The 24566-nt window shown below is 38.9% G+C and overlaps 2 protein-coding genes across 2 annotated transcripts in view; one reads left to right on the top strand and one right to left on the bottom strand.

The window, feature by feature from the left end:
* prex2 (phosphatidylinositol-3,4,5-trisphosphate-dependent Rac exchange factor 2) overlaps positions 1-613 on the bottom strand; it is a 116171-nt gene extending 115558 nt beyond the window's left edge. Inside the window, exon 1 of the mRNA XM_053487902.1 lies at positions 150-613. Within this exon, the coding sequence (XP_053343877.1) occupies positions 150-275 (126 nt within the window). The 5' untranslated portion in view covers positions 276-613. The remainder of the gene's footprint in view (positions 1-149) is intronic.
* A 17628-nt stretch (positions 614-18241) lies between these two features.
* Positions 18242-24566, top strand: part of cpa6 (carboxypeptidase A6) — a 31099-nt gene continuing 24774 nt past the window's right edge. Inside the window, exon 1 of the mRNA XM_053488054.1 lies at positions 18242-18458. Within this exon, the coding sequence (XP_053344029.1) occupies positions 18358-18458 (101 nt within the window). The 5' untranslated portion in view covers positions 18242-18357. The remainder of the gene's footprint in view (positions 18459-24566) is intronic.

The following is a 24566-nucleotide window of genomic DNA, read 5'->3' as shown; positions in this document are numbered from 1 at the left end:
GTTAGTTAGGGGTAATACTGTAGGTAATAATAAAAAATGTTTTTTTTTTATGTGTTTGTGATGTACATTATATGCAATCTATTTGTTTTGTTATATATTTGGGATGTTTAGGTGATAGATAGATATAGCTAGGCTTAATATCGCCATACCGAGAGGAAGTGCAGGGTCTCCACATAATCCCGCTCAGTGTGCAGCAGCTCCCTGAGCACGCAAACGCGCAGGCGCAGCTGCTTCTCCACATCCTTCCCGCTCTGGTCTTTACTCTCCTCACTCATTTCACTCCTGTCTTCTTTTCGTTCTCCTCCGGTTAAAAATAACGATCTCCTCCGCAGTACCCTTCGGAAACAAAAGACCTTCACAAAAAGTTTAGTCACTCGAGTTGCCCTGGGTCCAGAGTTGAAAGCATGATGAAAGTTGTCCGGTTCAAGACGCAACAGTTCAAAGAAGCAGGGAATAACAGCAGCGAGCCTGAGTCAGAACTGAGGCAGAGTCAGTCTGCTGGAATTCTCTGCTAAAGTGTCCAGAAGTGTGCAGCAGTGGCTTTGTGGCCATCAGTCATGATCTATGGTCCATGTGCCTGCCCACCATCCCACACACACACACACACACAACATGCACATTCACATGAGCCTCCCTCCTTCAGCACTGAGAGAAGAGGAAAAGCTCAAGCCTGGGGCTTCATGCCAGCACCGTGCAGGGGAAACACTGCTGATCACATGGGGGGCCATTACATTCCCACACTTTCCCACACTCCAACAGCACCTCAGAACGCTCTCTCTCTCTCTCTCTCTCTCTCTCTCTCTCTCTTACACATACACACACAGGGCCTCTTTCTCCCCAGTGGACTGTGAATGACATCTAGCTATAGACAATGGAGTGGCAGAAGGTTTCTAGAAGGTATGCAAGTCATTGTTTTATTTGCAATGGAAATGTGTCATGCTTGCATAAAATATGATATATTACAGTACGGAATGATCAGGTCAATTTTCAAACATTACTTAACACTGTAAACACCCCTTCAGTATTATTGATTTTTTTTTTTTAATATGAATTAATGTTTTAAACACTTCCTCAAAACATTTCCTCATTTATTTAAACTTTATGAACTTTTCTTTAATACAGTCCTCCTCAGTTATTACTCTCTCTCTTAGGCAGTGTGGTCCAATATTATGGCCCTATTATGGATATATTATCAAATATCTATAAAAATCAATTCTCTTCAATAAAATCAAATGTTATGGTATATTAGCATATAATATTATTAAATTCCAATATGCGTATTTCCTCAGAATAATCACCTCTGTCCCAAACATAATCGACACTCTGAACTGTTTATCTAAGTAATGCATGTTGTAAATGCTTACATTAGAAACTGTTCTGCAGTTTAAACTCTTAGTTCTTGTAATCTAAAATTATGGACTGTTCCTAAACAGAATCCAGCAGTGTACACTAAGTTCTTTCTCAGTGTAATCTAAGTGTGTGAACTGTTCACCAACATAATCAAGCATTGTAAAACATTTTCCTGATGCAATCCAGCATCGTGACCTGTTCCTCAACAGCATTACAAAATTTCCCCCAAAATAATCAAGTATCATGAACTGTTCCTCAACATGATGCAGCAGTGGAGACTCCTTCCTATTGTAATTTAAAATTGCAAACATTTTCTCAAAATAATCCAACAGGGTTTTCTTTTTCCCTCAATGTGAACATAAACATCTCATGAACATAATCCATCATCATGAACTGTTCCTCAAAATAACCAAGCAGCATGAACTGTTCCTCAAAATAATCAAACATCATGAGCTGTTCCTCAAAATGATCAAGCATCATGAGCTGTTCCTCAAAATAACCAAGCAGCATGAACTGTTCCTCAAAATAATCAAGCATCATGAGCTGTTCCTCAAAATAACCAAGTAGCATGAACTGACCCTCAAAATAATCAAGCATAATTAACTGTTCCTTAAAATAATTAAGCATCATGAACTGTTCCTCAAAATAACCAAGCAACATGAACTGTCCCTCAAAATAATCAAGCATCATGAACTGTTCCTCAAAATAATCAAGCATCATGAGCTGTTCCTCAAAATAACCAAGCATCATGAGCTGTTCCTCAAAATAACCAAGCAACATGAACTGACCCTCAAAATAACCAAGCATCATGAACTGTTCCTCAAAATAATCAAGCAACATGAGCTGTTCCTCAAAATAACCAAGCAACATGAACTGACCTTAAAATAATCAAGCATCATGAACTGTTCCTCAAAATGATCAAGCATCATGAGCTGACCCTCAAAATAATCAAGCATCATGAACTGTTCCTTAAAATAACCGAGCATCATGAGCTGATCCTTAAAATAATTAAGCATCATGAGCTGTTACTCAAAATAACCAAGCATCATGAACTGTTCCTCAAAATAACCGAGCAACATGAACTGTCCCTCAAAAAAAATCAAGCATCATGAGCTGTTCCTCAAAATAATCAAGCATCATGAACTGTTCCTCAAAATAATCAAGCATCATGAGCTGATCCTTAAAATAATGAAGCATCATAAGCTGTTCCTCAAAATAACCAAGCATCATGAACTTTTTCTCGGCATAATCCAATGGTGTAAACTTTTCTTCAAGGTAAATTTACTGTAAGTCATGAACCATTTCGCAAAACACTCAAGCATTGCAAACTCTCCCTCGCTATAATCTAACAGTGCAAAGTTTTCCTCAATGAAATCTTGTAACATTCCTAAAGAAATATTTAAAATTCTTTCTCCTTAAGCTAACATTGTGAATTATACTTTATAGGCAGAATTCAGTCAGCATGAGAATACAGAACAGCTTATCCTGAAGGATTGAACAGCATTGATATTTAAATAGATTTGCCATATAATGATGTACAGTATAACACATAAAAAAATGTCTTAGACATGGATTAAGATCTGGCCGTAGTATATGATTTACAGAATGTGCAGCATCGTTAAACCATTCAGTAAGCCTTTGTGCACTGTTGGGGGAGTAAAGGGTAGTTTCCTGGAAATTACCACTCTATTTCGAAATAGAGTGAATTTCGAAATCATAGGTTGAAGTTGGTCAGTAAAGTAAACAAACCCCACCTGTAACACAAGAGCGACCCATCTGTAGTAGCATAATCTGGGGAAATTTGGGGTGGAAAAACATTGTGTTGCAATTCACAAGAAATGTTTAATTTATTAATTCCATACAAGGAATCTGTACAGTACATACAGTCAATTAAAAAGGATTCCTGTGGAGCTTTGCACAAAACACTAAAACGAACCTATTGCATCATCCCATCATCTTAACACAGCAGACATTTAGCTGTTCTGCTACATTAAGCCTAATCTTCTCCGTCATGCCATTTCTCCTAAACGTCATCCTCGGTTACTTTGAAGTGCACAACTCATGCCCACTTGTGTACCAACGGAGCATGAAACTGGCCATCAGTAGAAGAAACAGACTGCGGTGATGTTCAGCGTTCGCAGTAATTCGGCCTGATGGAACAAGCGATAGAACATAATTAGTCTTTTATGACTCTGAATGCTACAGAGCCTTTTTAATAACGCAACGCCGTTCTTATTTGTACAATAATAATTAGGCCCCAGTGACTGTTTTCCCATGGACTTTTATTTGGCTAGACTTATTGAAATCCAATTGTACAGCTCCGCAGGGGGCGAATCGAGCCCTCGCTGTGGAATCACTAGCCGTCTGCTGACTCTGGTGTTTGCGCTGCTTAATGTGGGCCAAATTAAAATAAGCCGGTTTATTAGCAAAGTCAAATATATGGTACTGCACAGCCATTAACTTCTCGTGACTAATCCTTCAGGCTCATTAGAGGACAATTCCACTTCTGTTCTGTGGTGTAAATAATAAAACTAAAATAATATAAAAATTCTTCACAATGCACTACACACACACACACACACACACACACTTTAGTGTAGTTTATTTTAACTAACCAGGAACTGATATTTTTGGGAGGTGAAAGAAAACTGAAGAACATGCTGGAGAAAAAGCTCACGCAGATGCAGGGAGAACTTACAAGTTCACGCCTGTGCAGAAGACCCTGATGAAGCTGTGAGGTAACATTAGTACGTGTACACATGTAAGAACTCAAGCTTCTGGATTTCCTCATTTTAAGGGTTAAGGGATCACCTTTTGTTTCTATGCAGAATCCATAAACTAATGGTGTCCAGTATAAAAAATAATAATAAAATACATCAGAGAAGAACACTTTAACGCTCTGGAAGTGGTATTTGTAGGAGACTGGAGACTGAAGACTGGTGACAGAGACCTAAACATTCTTTGTTGGACACTGCCCTCTAATGCTTGCTAAAATGAATACATCTATGTTCACTAAGAAGTAGCCCTGTTTTACCCCAGGAGGGGATAGGGTCCGTCCATGTGCCGATACTCCCCATCCTGGAGATATGTCTATTCTTTCTGTGCCAGGTTGGCAGCTCGTATTCGTACAAGATTGTATGTGTGCAATTAGGTTGTCCCAAAAGTCCAACATTGGCAGCGTGGGGGCATCGGGTCTCGAACTGGGGATCTCCTGATCAGCAGTCCAGCACCTTAACCACCTAGCTACCCCTGCCCCATTATGCACTGGCCTTCACGTTCACAAGATCTCTTGTGAGATTTTTTAATCCTATCCGTATACGATCATCAGTTTATACTTTTTTTTATTTATATTCATTTATCTGGTACAAGGTCGCAGGAAGCCTGGAGTCTATCCCAGGAGACTTCAGCACGAGCCGGGGTAATCTCTGGACTGTCATCTCAGGGCACTCACCCATGAACATTGGGAATGGCAATTAGTTTACTCTGTATGTCTTTGGACTGTGGGAGGAAACCCAGCATTCATAGAGAGAGCATGCAAATTACATGCACACAGACCTGAGACGGGACTCGAACCCTTGACCCTGGAGGTGTGAGGCCACAGTGCATAGGCATCTATTTATTTAGTTAGTTATTCATTTATTTTTTTAACTAGTTAGTTAGTTCATTAGCTAGTTAGTTCATTGTCTGGTGCTGTTTTAATACTCGTGTAAGAATTTAAACATTTCGTACCTGATCAGAGGAGGTGAGAGAGGTGGATAAACCGAAGCATTAAAGCTCCGCTGCGTAATGGAATGTAATGTAAAAAATAATCTACAAAATAGAGAAGCTACTAAAGATCACATGAGAAGATATTCAACTAAAAAGTTTCACTTAAACAATTTTAATAAGTAATTTTGAGAATTATACGACTTTATAGCATGGTGGTGCTGACCCATGTCCCTGGAAGACCCTCTGCTCCGCACATTATACTGCATTCCCAGCTCGAAGCACAACTGATTTTACTATTCAGCTAATTAGCAGGCTTTTTTTTTAACTAAATAAAAGTAAAAAAAAATGGCACCAAATCTTCCTCGACCAGGGATGAGAACCACTGACACACAGTGTTTAGGTGCAGGCTTGCTGCTTTAACTGTCCAGTAGATGGCGTAGGAGTCTTCTTTATCACAGAGAAAGTGTTAATGTTTAAATCTTGTACAAATGAATGACCTCTACTGTACAAGAACTGTAATGTTTTTTAATAGTATGAGTTCATCGTTTCCTTTAGGTTAATGTACAAGCGGTGTTCAAGTCAAACTGGGACTTGTGACGATTTCTCATGAATGAAGGCGTGAAAACAATTGACATTTACAAAAGACTTCAAGCACAGTACGGTGATGAGACTCCAAGCTGCAGTAAAACATTCTGCCAGTGGAATGCACTCAGAAAAGAAACAGCCTGGTATAATCTCCAAAGGTGTTCTATTTTTGCACAACAATGCCTGACCTCATCCTGCCCACAGCAATACTTGCACATTACAGGAACTCTGCGGAGAGTTATTGCCACATTCCCCATACAGTCCTGACCTAATCCCAAGCTCTTTTCACATGTTTGGGCAGTTAGAGGAGTTCCTGGGAGGCTAGGGTTTTAGATGTGAAGCAGACAGTCTGAGGATAAGTGCATTAGTGTAGCAGAGGATTATATAGAGAAATTTAAACACTATGTTTACAAAATGGTCAAATCTAAAACCCTTCCAATTTTAACAGTTGTCTCATGATTGATCATAAGCAGAGTCTAATGTACAACCCTTTTATTAAGGAAAGGAGCCTTAGATATACTACAGCCATTTTCCAAGAACCCTGCCCATCCATCAATCAATCTGTGAACCACTGTGGTCCAACCCCACACCATGGAGGCCAATGGAGACCCATTCCCATATTGTATTCCCATTTTCACAACTGTGGTGGGACCTCCAGTCAACATTCACACGCACATTCACACACTACAGGCAATTTGGGAAAGCCAGTTAGTCTAAACTTGGCCTTGCACCTCCTGGGTCTGGGTTCGATTCCCGCCTCAGGGTATGCACATGGAGTTTGCATGTTCTCCCTGTGCTTGGCGGGTTTCCTCCGGGTACTCCGGTTTCCTCCCACAGTCCAAAGACAGGCTGATTCCCAAATTGCCCAGAGTGTGGGAATCTCCCACGACACTGTACACAGGATAAAGCGGTATAGAAGATGAGCGAGTGTGTGAATGACTGAGTGTGTGTTTGATACATTGGTTACAGTGTTTTTTACTTGACTTGGCATATATTGACAATAAAACAGCAGCCATGCCTGCAGACCACGCAACGTAAATAAATTTTTTTAGTTGATAGAGTTGGAACAAAGATCTCCTTTATGGTGAGGAGGAAAAATGGAATAGTGAAAGAAATTAAATACACATGAGGCACGGCATGACCCGCATTTGTGAGTGCAGCTTTGATGCAGGTGTGTTTCAGGTGCGCGTTTCTACAGTATTTCTTCATTCCAACCCACATCGCATGGCAGTAGTGTGAGTAACAGAAGGGCTAGAATTCTGTCATATTACATCTATTACTTTAGCTAAGGCATGGGGAGAGAGGACTTTAGGACACATGTTCTTTTTGATAAACATCAGAAATATGTATTTAAATATATTATTATTTTATTTTAGAGTCAATATAAACGCATGAATGCATGCGATAAATCTATAAATGTTAATACGACACTATTTTCTAGAAAGGCATCCGAAATATCCAACAATCTCCATTGAGCAGTTGATATTGAGATGTATCTGCTACTTATGCTCTGTAAATCCTTCATACAGCTCTAATCGGTGGTGCTGTTTGTTAATTCGTATTTTCTTTAGGCTGGTAACTCTAAATGAACTTCTCCTCTGCAGCAGAGGTAGGTCTTGGTCTTGCTTTCCTGTGAAGGTCTTCATGAGAGCCAGGTTCATCATGGTGCTTGATGGGTTTTGCAAATGCACTTGACATAATACTGTTCTTGCAAGAACTGTTCCAGACCAGCTGACCTTCATGTCTTCAAATAATACCATGTGTTATTTTCTAGTTTTGAAATCTCCAGTATCATTCTGGAATGTAGACAATAAATCAGTTCACAAAACATTAAATTAGAAGGCGTGTCCAAACTTTTGACTGCAGTATATACAGTGAGGTCAATAAGTATTTGATCACCCTGTGATTTTGCAAGTTCTCCTACTTAGAAATCATGGAGGGGTCTAAAAATTTTCAGCATAGGTGCATTTCCACTGTGAGAGACAGAATCTAAAAAGAATGTATGATTTTTTAACAATGTATTATTTAATTACTGTGTCAAATAAGTATTTGATCACTTGCTTATCAGCCAGATTTCTGACCCTCAAAGACCTGTTATTTTGCTTTTAAATAGTCCAGCTACACTCTGTTAATGATTCTAAATTAGTAGCACCTGTTTGAGGTCGTTAGCTGTCATTAAGACACCTGTGCACCCCACGATCAGTCAAAGTCTAAATAGATACATGGGGTATCAATAATGCTAAAAATGGTGAAGAATCAGCCCAGAACTACACGGGAGGAGATGATCAACACCGTGAAGAGAGCTGGGACCATCGTTTCCAAGGCTTCTATCAGTAATACACTAAGACGTCATGGTTTAAAATCTTGCATTGCACGGAAGGTTTCCCTGCTTAAGGCAGCCCATGTCCAGGCCCATCTGAAGTTTGCCAGGGACCATCTGGATGATCCAGAGGAGTCAGGGCGAAAAGGGCTGTGGTCAGGTGAGACCAAAGTAGAATTTTTGGTCTAAACTCCATTCGCCGTGTTTGGAGAAAAAAGAATGATGAGTATCATCCCAATAATACCATACCTACAGTACAGTGAAGCATGGGGCTGGAAGCATCATGCTCTGGGGGTGTTTTTCTGCACAGGGGACAGGACGACTGCACAGTGTTAAGGAGAGGATAAACTGAGCCATGTATTGTGACATATTGGGCAAAAACCTCCTTCCCTCAGTCAGAGCATTAGAGATGGGTCGTGGCTGGGTCTTCCAACATGACAATGACCCAAAGCACACAGCCAGGAAAACCAAGGAGTGGCTCTGTAAGAAGCATATGGACTGTTTAAAAGCAAAATAAGGGTCAGAAATCTGGCTGATAAGCAAGTGATTAAATACTTATTTGACAGAGTAATTTACAAATAAATTGTTCAAAAATCATACAATGTGATTTCTGGATATTTCTTCTGGACCCCTCCATGATTTCTAAGTAGGAGAACTTGCAAAATCAGAGGGTGATCAAATACTTATTGACCTCACTGTATATACTATATACATGTATATATATATATATATATATATATATATATATACTGTATACTGACCTTTTACCTGCATCACCTGCATCTGAATATTGCCTAGCTCTTTGTTTTGTCCTGCTGCATCTGTTTTAATGAAACCAGAAATCCTGCACTTTCCTCGCTTGTCTATCCGCTTCATGACAAAGTGCTCTTTTTATACTAGATGGCACTTAATATCTGCATCCACATTGTTGATATTAAACAAATGCATATAAAAGTTTATGAGCAGGGTTTAAAATACACCAGTTAATCATTGTTGTTCTAATCTCCAGTGGTATGCCGATACTTTTAGTACTTATTTCAATTCTTTTGTACAGATGGTTTTTATTTTAAACAGAAAAAACAGCTCAATATACGAAGCAGACGCTAAAATAAAGTCTTTTAAAAATTGAAAACATTCATGCATGGTTGCATTTTGCACAGCGACAAGATCAATTGTCTTGTTTCTTCTTATTAAAGAAAGAGACAAAACCCCAGATTTAGAACTGGTTGTTTAGCTTTTTTCTAAATCAATAAACGAACATCACATTCTGTCAGAAAAACAAACCGAGTTAGTGAGCCATCAATGATATTCAACGTTTCAGAGAAAGCAAATGAGCGAAATACTAAATCCTAGCCCTCATTTACAACTTCATCTTACCCTCATACACTGATGGAATGATGGTAAAATTCTGGCTGCTGGTACAAAGCTACAGCTCAGCCCTGATGAAACCGTATCTCCAGCATGATGTAGACCAGAACGTACAGCTGGGCCACTTACACCCCTAAACTAAGAAGCGTTAAAATGTAGTTGTCTGCGTTTGGACACAAATGCAGTGAAACTCTGACTGCTTTCAGTTCATCCTATAATAAACTTGCTAAAACAAGCCGCATTTGTCTACATTTAATCTCACTTACTCACTCACTCATTGTCTATACCGATTTGTCCTGTATACAGGGTCGCCGGGGGCCTGGAGCCAATCCAAAGGCATAAGGCGGGGTACACCCTGGACGGCACACACACATACACATACTATACCCTCATGCTCATTCACACAAATTGCCAAGTTTTTTTAATGCATTCAAGATTTTTTTAATGCATTGATGTTTATTAATGCAAAGTTTTTTTTTATGCATTAAAGAATGTTATACTTTTAACCAAACCCAATGATGAATGCTAAATAGTATTATTTCTTATTTGTTTGTTTATTTTGAGTCTTAGATTACATGGCATGTCTTCTATAAAAGTGTCTGTGAAAAAAGTAACAAAACAGATTAACACGAGAATTACAGTACAGTAAGTACAGTCAGTCTGTGATTTGAATTACAGCCGGCACTGCTGCCAGAGCTTGTGTTTTTAAGACTTTTTAACTGAGATTTGAGAATTTAACAGTGCTGTGGCAGTATATAATGCATTTTTAATACAAATCGCTCCTTCGAGCCAAAAAATACTAGACAACTGCAATTTACCGATCCAGACTGGCCTGAATATGTATGCGCCATTTAATGTTGGACATCTGTCCTGTGAAACCGGACATTATGCAGTGTAGTGCAATAGCGATTTAACAGTACAGTAATTGAGATACTGAACACAGCAGTATGTACAGTAATACCACAGTGTAGCTGCATTAGTACAAGTGTGATTTTCTTAAGGAATGGACTTTTCCTTTTATGTTTTAAAAACACAATGTAATGTGTGCACAACTAACAAGCAGCCATGTAACCTTAACCCTTAAACTAGTAAAAAGTTTTCACCAAGTCGGTTGCACACCGTGGTTAAACAGGACATACTGTTTGTGGCAGACACTCTTACCAGCAAATGCATTTTTTCTGAATTTCTGAATTTTCAGTGACCTAAAATGAAATTTGCATAGAAAAATCCTCAGTTTTAAAATGACCCATGGATGTATAGACAAGGCATTAAATCATTATCAATATCCCTGATTCATTTTCCACCCTAGTGTTGTTTTATAACTTCCAAATCTGATCGTTCTTCTTTACCTCTCGCTATCACTAGCACTGTTTTCAATGTGTTTGGGAATCTTGATGCACTTCATGGTCATATTTTTGGTAGAAAGTTAAACAAAGAGATAAACCAGGTACAAGCGCAGTGTGCGGGAAGCTGTTCTCCCATTCTCGTGATTTCCCATTCTCAGGGAAACTCTGTTATAAACTGTTATAAACTAAAGGGAGCATGGATGTACTGCACAGTACAGTATAAGTGGTCAGATATTGTGCGAAAGGCGGTTACCTAATTAATAAAAGATCATTATTCTGTAGTTTAAAGTTGTATTTGTAACCAGTGTTGGGGGACGTTATTTTTTACATTACAAAATTACTGTCTTTAAAAAGTAATCAGTTACATTACAGCGTTACTTTCTGATAAAAGTAACTAGTTGGAGTACTTTTCCATTGCAGAAAATTAAAACTCCTTTGTGATTCCTCATGCATGTTGCTTTAGTCAAGACCTTTATAATTATTCTACCATCATCACTCAGCGAAGTTTGGCCCGTAATCTGTTAACTACTAATACCTCTATCTCACCTATGCAGGGTTGCACGGTGGCCATAAGTACCGTTCGATATAATTCACCGTGAGTTTTGGCTCTGTGATTAGGTTTTCATCTTCCTGCGTGTTGTCCTCGCACAGTCAAACTGCATAGGTGAGATAGGGGTATAACAGCAGGAATAACAGAGAGGGGGGCGGGTTATCGGGGGCGGGGCTTGTAGGACGGCTTTCACACACACACACACACACACACACACACACTAACGGACTGGGAATAACTGCTGACTGGCTCACGGATTACATAAAATTTTGGAAAGTTATTTTAAAAAAACTAACACGTTAGATTACTCATTACATCAAAAAAAGTCATTCAAGTTCTCTACTTTGTAACACGTTACACCCAACACTGATTGTAAGATTGTGTTGGGGTCATTCCTTCAACATGACATCCCCAATCATTCTATTAAAATAAGTCCTATTTTTAAAAACAATGTTGTGTTATGGGTGGATGACATCCCAACCTAATTAAAACTATTCTCATCAAATCACGTCATATTAAGTCGCATTTTGGGTTATTTGAGTTGTGCATGTTTTCAGATTCCCAGTTCAGTAAACTCAACGTTGATACTTTATTCCAGTACCATGTCCGGTTCCTGAGATACGGCCAGATTTAAATATATATATATATATATATAGTTTTAAAGCTATGGCCAATAGAATGCTCTAGGTTAAATGTATCAAATCATTAATTTCGGCCAAAATCAGTTGATAAATACCTTATATATATATATATATATATATATATATATATATATATATATATATATATATATAACCTAGAGCATTTTATTGGCCATAGCTTTAAAACTACATACTGTACGACAACATCATACAAAGTAAGGGCTCTTGCTGTGAAAGTATTAAGTCACATGGACATTTAACCCAAGAAGCCAACTGTTCTTCTCGTTAGTGATTTTACTGTAAGACTTTGAAACTCCTCACATTTAGTAAACGCATTCTGATAATGTGCTGTGTGGAAACGCTAAAAGGTGGACGGGATCATACCGTATATATATATATATATATATATATATATATATATATATATACCCTACTCAAAGCAAAGGAAAGGAGACCTAAAAGGGGGATATGATCCGTACATTTACAGCATCTTGGAAAAGCTTAATCGGAGCCCTTAAGATCAGGGAGGGAGCTTTGAAGTCTCCCACAGGCAGATGATTTAATACCCCCTATAACAAAAGTGTTCTGTCTGGAGTTCAGCACTGTAACACAATAGCTACACAGAGAAACAGCCTTCACAAATGTCGCCATGAAACCCAACTGCCTTCCACCCTGGGAGAGTGGGAGGGTGTGCAAACATATTGCTCTGCGTCCCATTAAGGAGCTCTATGACTCGGAACACTGCTCCGAATCTGATCAAGACAGACGACCTGCAGCAGGATGACGAGAGGGCACAGGAAGTGTGCCTGTTACGAGCTTGAACTTCACGTGCACTTCTTGTTTAATTTCCTGCCACCGTGACCTCGCTCGAAAGTGCTCGCTCCTAATCCACTCCATGCTGACTTAATCCATCCCAGACACCGCATGCTCCATGTGCACTTCACAGCAGAAACAAAGCCCATAAATCAGCGGAAAGCTGTCTGAACAAATCGCCTGGTGACATTCGTTTTCCATGGGGAGCCCTTGGAGTTGAAATCGTTCCATTGTTTCACACGACTTTACCACGTTTAAAGCAGGAGGCTTTTATCTCTTTAATGCAGGATTTCTCCTGCTGGTTCCCATTTGTGAACTTCAGACAGAGCTCCATTGTGGATCTGATCCACCAGGCAGTAAAATGTGAAAGACGGCACATCTCATCATGTTTAGTGTCTAGGAAGAATGATTTGCCATGCTGAGAAAAGAAAGATTTCAAGAGGAAAGGACAGAATAACCTTACAAACAAAGCTAGAATGATGGCTCTTTAAGTTCAGCTTTCAAATTACCTGCTTTGCCTTCAAGGTACTGTTCTTTAAGGATGTTATAAAGTATACACAGTATGTTTTTCTGTTGTAAAGGGTAACAGGGGGACTGGAGCCTAAGGTGGAGTACACAGAGTGCCAATCCATCACAGGACGCACACTATAGGCAAATATGGAAATGCCAATTAGCCTAATCTGCATGTCTTTGAACTGTTTGAGGAAACCCACCAAACATAGACCAGAGGCAGGAATCGAACCCGGAACATGGAAGTACAAGACAACAGTGGTAACCACTAAGCCATAACGTGCCACCACAGGACATGTCGTTTTAATAAAATAATCTAGGACGGCCTGGTGTTGTGTTGCATGGTATAGCATGACATGCTTTAATCATCTTAGTCCTGGCAATTTTCCAAGCTATGACCTTTCGATAGACATGGAACCACCACAAAACAAAAAAAAGCTTTCTATTTTTTTCATGTGCTTGATATATTAATATTTTATTACATTTTATTAATAATTTAATAATATATTTTTTAAAGCAGCATGTCATGTTATACAGAAGCAGCAAGCAAAAACTTCTGATTGATACTGCAGAATTGATTTAACATAATTCCCTAAATAATTGTTTTTTTATCTACACTGCCTGTGCGCCATGATTTCATACAAATAAAATCATGTGTGAAAATGATTTCTCATGCCCCCATGATAACCACTATTTCACTATCTACTGTAAGTCCTGGAATATGGCTGTGCCATTGGGGAAGAAAAAAAAAAAAAGAGAAAATCTCCATAGATGTAATAACCTGGTCAATCAGAACTTTAAGGTCATCAGCTGACTTTGTTTTATTGTTTATTTGGCCATAACATTGCTGAGTGTAGACCTGACCAACTGAAGCAACACTGTCTCCAGAGCCTTGTACAGTGGGTATGATGGATGCATCGCTTCATGCTCTTCTGTTTGTACCCTGACACACCATCACTCTGGGATAGGGTCAATCTGGACTAATAAAACCACATGACCCTGTTCTGTTGCTCCACACCCCAATCTTTACGCTCCCTAGCAAATGAAAGGCTTTCCTGACGAGTGTTTTTATTATGGCTACACAGTTGTTTAGTCGCAATCCTGTGAGTTCTCGTCACATCGTGTGCATATGAAAATGCTCTTACAGTACTTTCACTATTGAACATACTATAGCTATCGTTTCTGTTGTTGATGTTTTTTATAATGCAACCTCACCTAAACAAGTGTTTAATCACGGTCATGACATCATGATTTTGGTCTGACCACATGTCCTTCACAAAGTTGACACTTCACCACTATCCTTTTAGATTTTAATAACGCATTAGACAGTTTTTAACCCGTCTCCAGTTATTTTAATATTTTCTTTACCTGATCATTTTACACTTCTGAAATGGTGATTATTATTATTTTTTTGGGCCAGGCAGGTTGTTCTAAATACTTACATATACTGATATTATACTGTATATGTTCGTTTTTAGTCAGAATGTTGTAGGTCCAGTTTTATCTTGGTCTGAGGGAACTTAAGCAGAAGTCAAATGTAGTCCAAACTTTACACCTACAAACAACTGCATTTGCTTAGAAGACATTTCACTTCATGGCACTTCATGGAAATTTTAAATACTTTACTCAGGAAAAACCAGCCTCAGTACGGTGCGCTTCATCCTCGGGAGCTGGCGCTCTGTTTGTGTAAGCACATTTTTCCATCCTGCCGCAAACCATGGACAGGATACAGGCAGTAGCTGGTGAATATGTTCCTGTGTTCCTGACTGTATACAGTAGTATGTGTCTACTCACAAACACCTCAGGAGGCTTCAGGATACGGCAGCTCGGAGGAGGCAAATAGCAAACATGCCATCGAGTAGGTTTTATGAACGGGCCAAATTGTTGCAATTTGCAAAGTTGATAAATAACAGTTTTAAATGTCTTTTTTTTAGTTGTGGTTTAGTTATTTATCAAGACCAAGACCTCCTACAGGACTTTCCATTCTACCTTCTGAGACAGAATCTGCTGAGTCGAGTAAAGACAGTCTGAATATGTAGAACAGACAAGATAACCTTGCAGGAAGGAAAGTCCCAGATTTATATTAATATGTTAGTTTAATACATAGTCATTTCTAGTCATATGGATTTGTATGGTGCATGCTGACATAATCTAAATCCAACAATAAGACGATTGAAAGTATGACCATAGTGTATGATAATCTTTAAGGAGATTATGAGTCACAAGATTGATATGTTGTGTTTAAAGTCAAGGATTTTCAAAGACAGTGAAAAAAAAAATAAAGGAAATGTTTCTCAAATTACTCTAATGCCTTTTGCAGCATATACACTCTCAACCTGTTTTCCTTTGGCCCTATTTGGATGAATAAATGCATTTATTCAGTATACAGTATGTTATATACAGTACACTGAATATGATCATGCTATATAGAGAACACATAATTTATAATTCAAGCGTATGACTATTAGAAGGCATCAATCTGTTTCATATATTAAGTGCCTTAAGCAAGAAGCAAATGGAGTACAGTTTCTGCCCTTAGTGGACACAGGGGAGGCTGGCACCATCTGGGCACCATGCTGGTACGTTTCAGCCACTCATTTGTTGCACAAGCAATTGAGTGTAAAACAGGTGGTGTGCTGTTGACACAGAGCAAAGCATGTGAAATATGTACGGCTGCCGTTCAGCCACAAAGCCTCCGAGTCAGTCTTTTAATCTCGCCGCTCTCTGATAAATGCAGCAACCTTCGCAGGCATGTGGAGACAGGGAAGTCATGATGAGGGCTTCATTATTAGAGACATTTGGGACAAGGTTTGAAAGGGATGTAAGGAGAAATGATCAAGACATATTTACATACATATATATATATATATATATATATATACATACTGTATTTTAAAATGTAGAATAAAAATGAATGTCCAAATTTTAGCATTAAAGACAATACCCACAGAAATACAGAATACATTTAAACTTAAATTTTAAAATAGCTCTACTTTATAAAATGCAAAACGCAGTGCGGTGTGTGGTTTCTTTTTCAATTTTTATTTGCATTCTGTTAATCTGCGTCCTTTATCCTGATTCCATGCTTAAGTAAGAATGTACAGTACCTTGTCAATATGTCATACTGTATATAGTTTTATTTTGAAAAAAAATTACATAGTTTTATCTAATTATTCCATATATTTTATGTAAGAAATGCATACCATAGAACTAACACAACACATATAGTACCAGTCAAAAGTTTGCACACCCCTTCTAGTTTAATATTTCCACATTCTAAATTAATACTGGAGATTTAAAAACATAAAATATGGTATTATAACACATGTGGCATATAACACGTATGGCATTAGGTAACAAGTAAGTAACAACAACAGTCAGTTGTTATTTTAAGATGCAAAAGTCAGCTGTTCCTGAACAGCTCTTGTTTTTCAAGAACAGTATTGTCAAGTGCGTTTGCAAAACCCATTAAGCACCATAATGAAACCAAAACTTACCTCAGCTGCAAAGGAGAAGTTCATTTAGACAAAACCTCAGATTAGAGCCGTTACAAACGCTATTCATTACAAAGTATAAGAGCTTTAAAAGCAGACACATCTCATTATCAACTGTATTATCACACACATACATACAGTCATCATGTTAAACGTCCCTGTGGCAGATTTGTCCAGTTTCAGGCAGAATTTCATGTTCAAACTTCCTGACCATTATAAAATAGCAGATGTGGTAAAGCACCTGTTCAGAACATTACAGGACGATGTCTTTTGGCGCACTGACTTATAAAGGTCGGTGTTCCCTAGTCTAAAAAAACTATTGATACCACCACCTACAAACCTCACAAGACCCTGGCTCCTGGATTCATCGCTGACGGAGCTCTTGGCAGACTTCAAAGCGATGTTCCTTCGGCCCCTGGGTCAGCCTGGGGATGTGGGGGAAATCACAAATGAGGATTTCCTGATCTGTTCCGTATGACACACCGACAATGACAGCAATGTTATGGCTTGCTCTCCGATGACCATCATGTGCAAGTTCGTAAATGGGTTCAAAATTTTCATGGGTTGAGCTTGTTGAAGGTCTTTCTGATCTCACGTCATGCGAGTGTCTCATCTCTTCCAGTGATGTTCTTCCACCCTTGAAACAACTCATTGCAGTATCGCCATAAACCTGCCAAATCATGTCAAATGTCTTTATGTCAGTTTCACAGAATTTCATGTACAGACTTGCTGTCCATGATGAAATAACAGATGTGGTAAAGCACCTGGTCAGAAGCTGCATAGCTCCTGATGTACAGAGGACGATGTCTTTTGGCACACTGACTTATGAAGGTCGATTCTTCCTGTGACTCCGCATCTGTCGGTGTGTTACCACCTCACAAGACCCTGGCTCCTGGATTCATGACATCCTGAAACATGATGGGAATCATTGAGCATAAATTGACTGAGTGAATGTGTGTGTGTGTGTGTGTGTGTGTGTGTTACCCTGTGATAGACTGGCATCTAATAGAGGAAAATATTTCTGATACCTCTAGATGGTGTATACAGTAAATAGAGAGTGTGTTTAAAATAGCGAATGAGAGCGAGAGAGTGAGATAGAACGAGATATTCAGGGCTCTATCTTAATAAGGTATGTAGTAAATTACTTTTCACTTCTCGCAGTTGTAAATGGCTCATCTAGTTGTTGATTGAATTTTTATACAGTATATAGTGTATATATTTCCATGTGTATATGTGTGTGTATGTACAGTATGCATGTGTGAATATATGTGTATGTATGTATATGTGTGTATACAGTATATGTGTCTATGTATGTGTATGCGTGTTTGCATGTGTCTCTGGGTGTGTGTGTGTGTGTGTGTGTGTCTGCGTGTATGTGTGTGTGTGAAAGGCCGTTGCATTTCTTCAAGGCAAACCTAATCGCTCCAATCTGGCAACCCGCCCCCCTATATATCGCTCATGCCCAAAACGGGACACTGGGGCACGTGGTGCGAGTCGCACGCGCTTTAAAAGTCGAGATGCGCGCGCGATGTTCTCCACCTGAGTTATTTCACATTCTCAGCAGGTCGAGCGGTGATCCGGGATCTCATCTCCTCCTCTCGTTCCTCTGCTCTCTCCATGAGGATCTGGAGGACGTGAAGAACCTTTTTTTTATACTCTTTATTACTTTGACATGGCATCGGAAGTCAAGAGCGCGTGCGCCGCGCTTCTCTTGGGATGGATTGCGTTTATCAGTCCCGCGAGCGCCTACCTCTACAGCAACCGCTATGTCGGGTGAGTCAGCCGGCACGTGAACTCATTCAATTGTTTATTTATTCATTTGACTATTTATTTTTACATTTATTTTTTTCATTCATTCATTCATTTATTCATCTGTTGTAAATATAAGTTCACATGGGGTGGGACGGGTGGCTTTTTCTCTTTTCGCCTCTTCTCTTGTTTCCATGGAAACAACGCCAGCCTAAATCCATGTAAATAAAAGAAAGGTTTTGTCTGTATAATTGGTCAAAACTCGCTTTTTCAATGAAATCTTTACATTTCATACATTTGAGGACCAGAAACCAGTCTCAGAAACTTTTCTGTCTGTCTGTCCGTCTGTTTTTAATTTGTCTCAGCATCACACAAAACTGTCTGGACAGAATTTTATGAAACTTTTGCAGCACTTAAATATCTGTCTGAAGTTTATAACCTTTGAGTAAAAGTGATGTTATGATTAGTCATTTGCCAGATTTGATAATAATTTACTTTAAATAAGCTACTAATAATCTACTTGCTGAATGTAAACAAACCTGCACCAATAGATATTTATTAGAAAAGCTAAACTGATTATTTTTAACTGGATTAGTTTATATTTTCACCACTAAAATAACAGCACTGAAGTCGTATTTTAAACCACTGGAGTCGTTTTAAAACAAGCCTTTATATATTTATACAATCTTCTTTTTTTTTCGATTTCTCATCTGTGACTCACTCTCCGATTACCAACAGGGAGTGTATTTGATTAATAACGAAAGAAGAATATAAGAATATATATTTCCCATTGATTGTATTGAGATGAAATGACAGTAGATTAAACTCTTGCTCTGAACTAGGTACGTTTTGTACAATTCCCTAATATTTAGGAATAATTCAGTGAAAACTAGCACCATACTGTATAATGTCACACCAAACAAAATTTTGTGAAATTACAGTTTAAAAAAAATAAGGGGTTCATCTGTGTTGCAGACAGACATGTACAGAACATGGGCTACAACCTGAAATAAAAATAATATCACTGACTATTTAGAACCTTTTTAAATTATTTTTACAAACTTTTCCCATAGTACGACAGGTACTTCAGATATTAGGGTAAAAATAAATGATTGGAATTCGACTCCTTTTTCTGTGCATCTAAGGGGTCGACTTCAGGAGTCAAGACTCCATTCATTGTGAAAAGTTAAGAGTATGTAGAAATAGTTAAAGGGTAAAAGCTAAAAAATAAGCTGATCAGCACCTGGCACATAATTGCTTATAAGTTCCATACTACTCAACAGTTTTCATAGTGTACGTACCATTTATTTATTTATTTTTTAGAGTAAGCCATGGTGGGTTGGGGCTTTCATGTCTGTGTATTGTTTCTGTGTCTTCTGCATACTCTGTGTAAACTATTGCATTGATTGGCTTTGTTTATGCGTAAAGCCACGCCCACCTTGAGAAAAAAAGTGCTATGTTTGTCCAAAAAAGTGCTAGATTCTATGGCGTAATCTGGCCAAAACTGCTCATAACTTCACTTCTGCTTTCATTCATGGAGCTGATTTAACTTTACCTAACTTTACTCATGTTAAAAATGTTGGATACCTTACTCAATGTATTTTGAATGGAAGTAAAGTTTGATTAACTGACCTTTTACATTTAGGCATTTGGCAGACGCTCTTATCCAGAGTGACTTGCATTTTTTCTCATTACACATCTGAGCAGTTGAGGGTTAAGGGCCGCGCTCAAGGGCCCAACATTGGCAACTTGGTGGTTGTGGGGTTTGAACCTGGGATCTTCCGAACCATAGTCAAATGCCTTAACCACTGAGCTACCCCTGGCATTTAGCAGCTGGTATAATCAAAGTTTTACCACATCGATGTTTTATTTCTGATTGGTCAGAAGATGTTGAGACGTTATATTGTTGTGTCCCAAAACACCTGGAATATTGCTATTAATATACACTCCCTGACTTAAGGGGCAGGGGTTTGGGGTTTTATTTTCTAAGTGGTTTCAGGTCCACAGAGTTGCCTTGAGCAAGGCCCTTAACCCTCAACTGCTCAGATATACAATGAGATAAGTCGCTCTGGATGAGGGCATCTGCCAAATGCTGTAAATGTAAAAAAAAATAAAATCACCATTTGCCGGTAAATAGGCAAATATTAAAGTCCTTTAATTGAATGACTATTGCAGTGATTTTTTCTGGCAAGAATTAAAACTTCTGGGTTTAAAATATTCGAACACATTATTAAAATCTGGTAGGACAGTGCCGAAATGCCAAATGAAAGTGATTGGAGGTCAATTAAATGCTCAGTGAAGTTCTATGGTAAAAAAAACTAACAGTATAAACCAAGATCATGTTTAATAGTGAAATAATGCGCACAAATGTGATGAAAACTCACAGGATTGGGACTAAACAGCCGTGTGGCCATAAGAAAACCACGTTAGTGAGTCTCATCAGAAAAAAGGCCACACAAGCCTCTGGAGGCAGCCTTATGATCTGGGGTTGCTTTAGTAGCTCAGGTCTAGGCTCAGGAACGTTTTGCGGCAATAAACTGAAGTCAGCTGACGACCTCAATGTACTGAATGCCCAGGTTATCAAATCTCTGGTGTTTGCACAGGCATATCCTTGAGTCGGGACCTTAACCCCTTTCAAGGTCTTTTAGATGCGCTTGGGAAGATCATAGAGAGTGGTTGAAGTCTCCGGTCATAAATACAAGATCTCGGACAAAAATTTAGGTGAATGTGCACTGTAACCAAATTAAAAGGTGAAAGCGATTAAATTAAACATCATCCAGGCAAGAAAATATACTTTTAACGCAGCATGTCGCAGATCTCCGTATGTTAACTCAATTCGAAGATACAAATATTGTCGTCAATTTGTTCTTCTTTTTTTTTTTTTGGTTCCTATCAACACTCAGTAGGTTAGGTTGGGCTTACTGAGCTACACATGCATTATTATGCATGAATGTCTTCCCATGCTTGTACCGGTAACTTAAAATAAAATTTTAAAACTCACCTTTTCCAGCTGGTAGGAAGTAATAGGCAGTATAAATAAGGGCCGTAGAAAACCTTACACTGACAAAGTAAACAAAGAGACAGCTGATGTGAGAATTCAAACACACACTCCTGAAATGGCAACAGGTAGCACCGGGTATATTTTTACACTGTACTGTATAGTGTTGTTGGTCAAGCAAAAGCAGACAGAAGTGAACAAGGAGCACATGCATGTGATTTTTAATTGGTATAATAAAATGTTTATCAATTAAACTAGATGTTGTCATAAAGCACCTTTACAGAAAAGATTTAATCCCTTATGAACAAGTCAGAGGTGACGGTAGCATCAAGAGAAACCGTGAGAGGAACCAGACTCGAAGGGTACTTACTTCTGGGTCACACCGGACAGTGCAGTTATCAATCGTACCTCTTTCATCTGTATATAATAAAGACAAACAGTTTAAGTGTGCCGAAAGGATGTTGAGTATGAGTGTCACTGGAGAAGTTCTCCGCTAGTGAGAGTTAGAATGGGAAGAATCGGTTTTCTGTAGTGATTCGAAGACGAGGGGTTAAAATGCAACCATTCATTTACTCAGAACATTGTAAAAATGATAATTACGCAATTCTAGTAATTATAAATTAATTTGAATTCGATTATTTTAGCAGAGAAGTGCTCAAGTGTCAGACGAAGGACAACCAATCTGATCGGCACGTTCCTCTCTGACAGACAAATGTATGGCTTTAATGGGTCCTGAACATATCTATGAATGGGTGTTGGCCTATTAATCTGTTGTTGTTGATGTCGTTTTTCATAAAACGTAAAACCAAGCAGTCACCAGGCCATGCAGCATGACACATAAATGTAGCCTCTGATGGTTCCTCAACCTCAGCTACATCGCATACTCAAGTCTGAACGACAGCTTCCTCTGTGACAGACGACTTTCCGTAAAACCTCTCCGTCTCCATCGACTCTCCTTCCTTTTGTGTAAAAGGATTCTCGCTTTACCGTGTACTTACCCCAGCAAGGGTCGTTACAGCAAAGGAACAACGTACGCTGTAAATCTCACCAAGGTGTGAAAAAATTGTGTATCCGTAACAGATGAGGGATATGATAGCGGAAAAAAGATCCGCGGAAAATGCTTTTCGTACGGCATGGATTTACTCAGTATTACTTAGTATTATACACTGTTAGAAAAAACTCTTTATTGTACAACAGATGATTTTTATGTAACTTAATTTATGTTTAACCAGAGTTCTGGGTGTGAAGCGGGGGTGTGAGCGGGCAGACTAGCCGTCTGGACAAAGAGGTCATCAGGTCGTCTTTAGGAAAATAATACATTATTGATTACTCCGTGAAGACGCCCTAAAGACAATCCCAAAGACGTCTGGGGTGTTAACATTTTTAGGGCTTTAATGGGTCATGAAGACGTCCCCAGTTGGCCGAAATATTTGCATCTGTATGCAGAGTGGGTGTGGCCTAAATCTGTTCATGTGAGACCAGTTACATACATACTGTAGAACTGCATTAATTTGAGCTCTGACAGTTCCTCAACCTCAGCTACATCACGAGTGTGTATCTATCATAGACTTAAGATATGTATGAAACTGGAACTTTTTATTATTATAATTTTTTACTACTTACTCTCTAATTAACAATTTTCCAATGAATTTTGTTTATTCTTGTTCTCAAAATTAATTAATTTGAGACCAGGTACTGTAGTTATGAATGAAAGAAAACTTATAATGTACATGAATTATTCTGTGAATCTCTTTAGCAGCATTTGGTGGAAAAGACGTGACTAGTGCGCCTCTCGTTCATGTCTTGTCTGTTTCCAAACACATTATCTACACTGAAACAATGGATTCTGGTCTTATGTAGCTTTTTACCAAAATAATTGAAGTTTATAATGTGCATGGGAATATTCAGGTCAAGAAAAAGCAGAAGAAGAAGAGATGAAATCCGAATGCATCATGCCTTCACTTACTGCAAGGTGGTGCTAATGGGTCAGGCCGCATGGATCTCTTATTAATCAAAATCTAGTCTAGGGAAATGTTTTAAAGAAGGCTGTGTCAGTGAATGACGAGGTGGCTCGAAGCCCAGCATGTGATCTGATCGTGGCTCTGACGTCGTGGGAAAACGTCCTACACTGATGGTTTTCAAGCACTAGTGAAACACTGGTGTTAGTGCATTAGTGTAGCGGGGGATCATATAGAAAAATAAAAGGAGGTTTTTACTCTCATAACTCGAAACAAAATCAAAAGTCCCGGATTGACTTAAACACCCCTTGCATTTAATTAAACAACCCGATTTCTTTAATTATTTCTGATTAGTTTTTGTTCAACTTACATATTTTAGTCTACATTTGGCCCTTAATGTAAACATGCCGATACATGAATCTTTTCTCCAGTATATTCATTTACACGCCTAGCAGGCAGACAGAAATTGTTATAATTGCGCACGATAATTATGTTGTACTGTATGTTACATGTCATGGTATATTATGTAACCAGCGATCGGCTCAAACTCGTGCCTAGCGTGCGCGATTCAATTAGGTGCGAAAATAAATCGAGTGTGTGAACGCTGACGTCGGCAAGACAAGTACGGACATGCTGAATCCAGCTAGTAGGAATGCCCGTCTTTCACTGCCTGTCATGTGTGTTTGTATACGGTGTTGATTTATGGTTTGCAATTCGCTAAGGTCGTGTGGCGGCGTACGAGCTTGAACTCTGGAGTAAATTCCATTAGGGAAGAGTACTGCAGTGTGGATTAACACGCTTTTATGTTTCAGATGGGGTGAAGGAGGACAGGTAGGACCGTGAGACATTTGGATTGGACATTTGGGTTGGATTTTTATATCTAAATCGGCAGGTGCTGGGGTTGGGGTTGCTTCTTGAGAGAATCTTCTGGAAAGGTAACAGCAGATATGCAGACTTAGCTACGTAAGTAAGGGTGTTTTCACACGTGGCCAAGTCTGGTTCGTTTTGTTCTGCAGCTCCTTTTTAACCAAAGTGAACCAGGTGCTAGTTTGTGGCCGTAGCAAATCTCCTAAGAACTGGATTTGTTTTTCCATAGGTTAAGAGAGTCACGTCATTACGTCACTGTACATGTCTGTGCACATGCCTACTTTCCCAGCAAAGTTAGCCGCAATGCTA

The sequence above is a fragment of the Clarias gariepinus genome, chromosome 26 (assembly GCF_024256425.1).
Source record: "Clarias gariepinus isolate MV-2021 ecotype Netherlands chromosome 26, CGAR_prim_01v2, whole genome shotgun sequence".
NCBI lineage: Eukaryota > Metazoa > Chordata > Actinopteri > Siluriformes > Clariidae > Clarias > Clarias gariepinus.
This window is presented reverse-complemented; position numbering and strand designations above follow the sequence as displayed.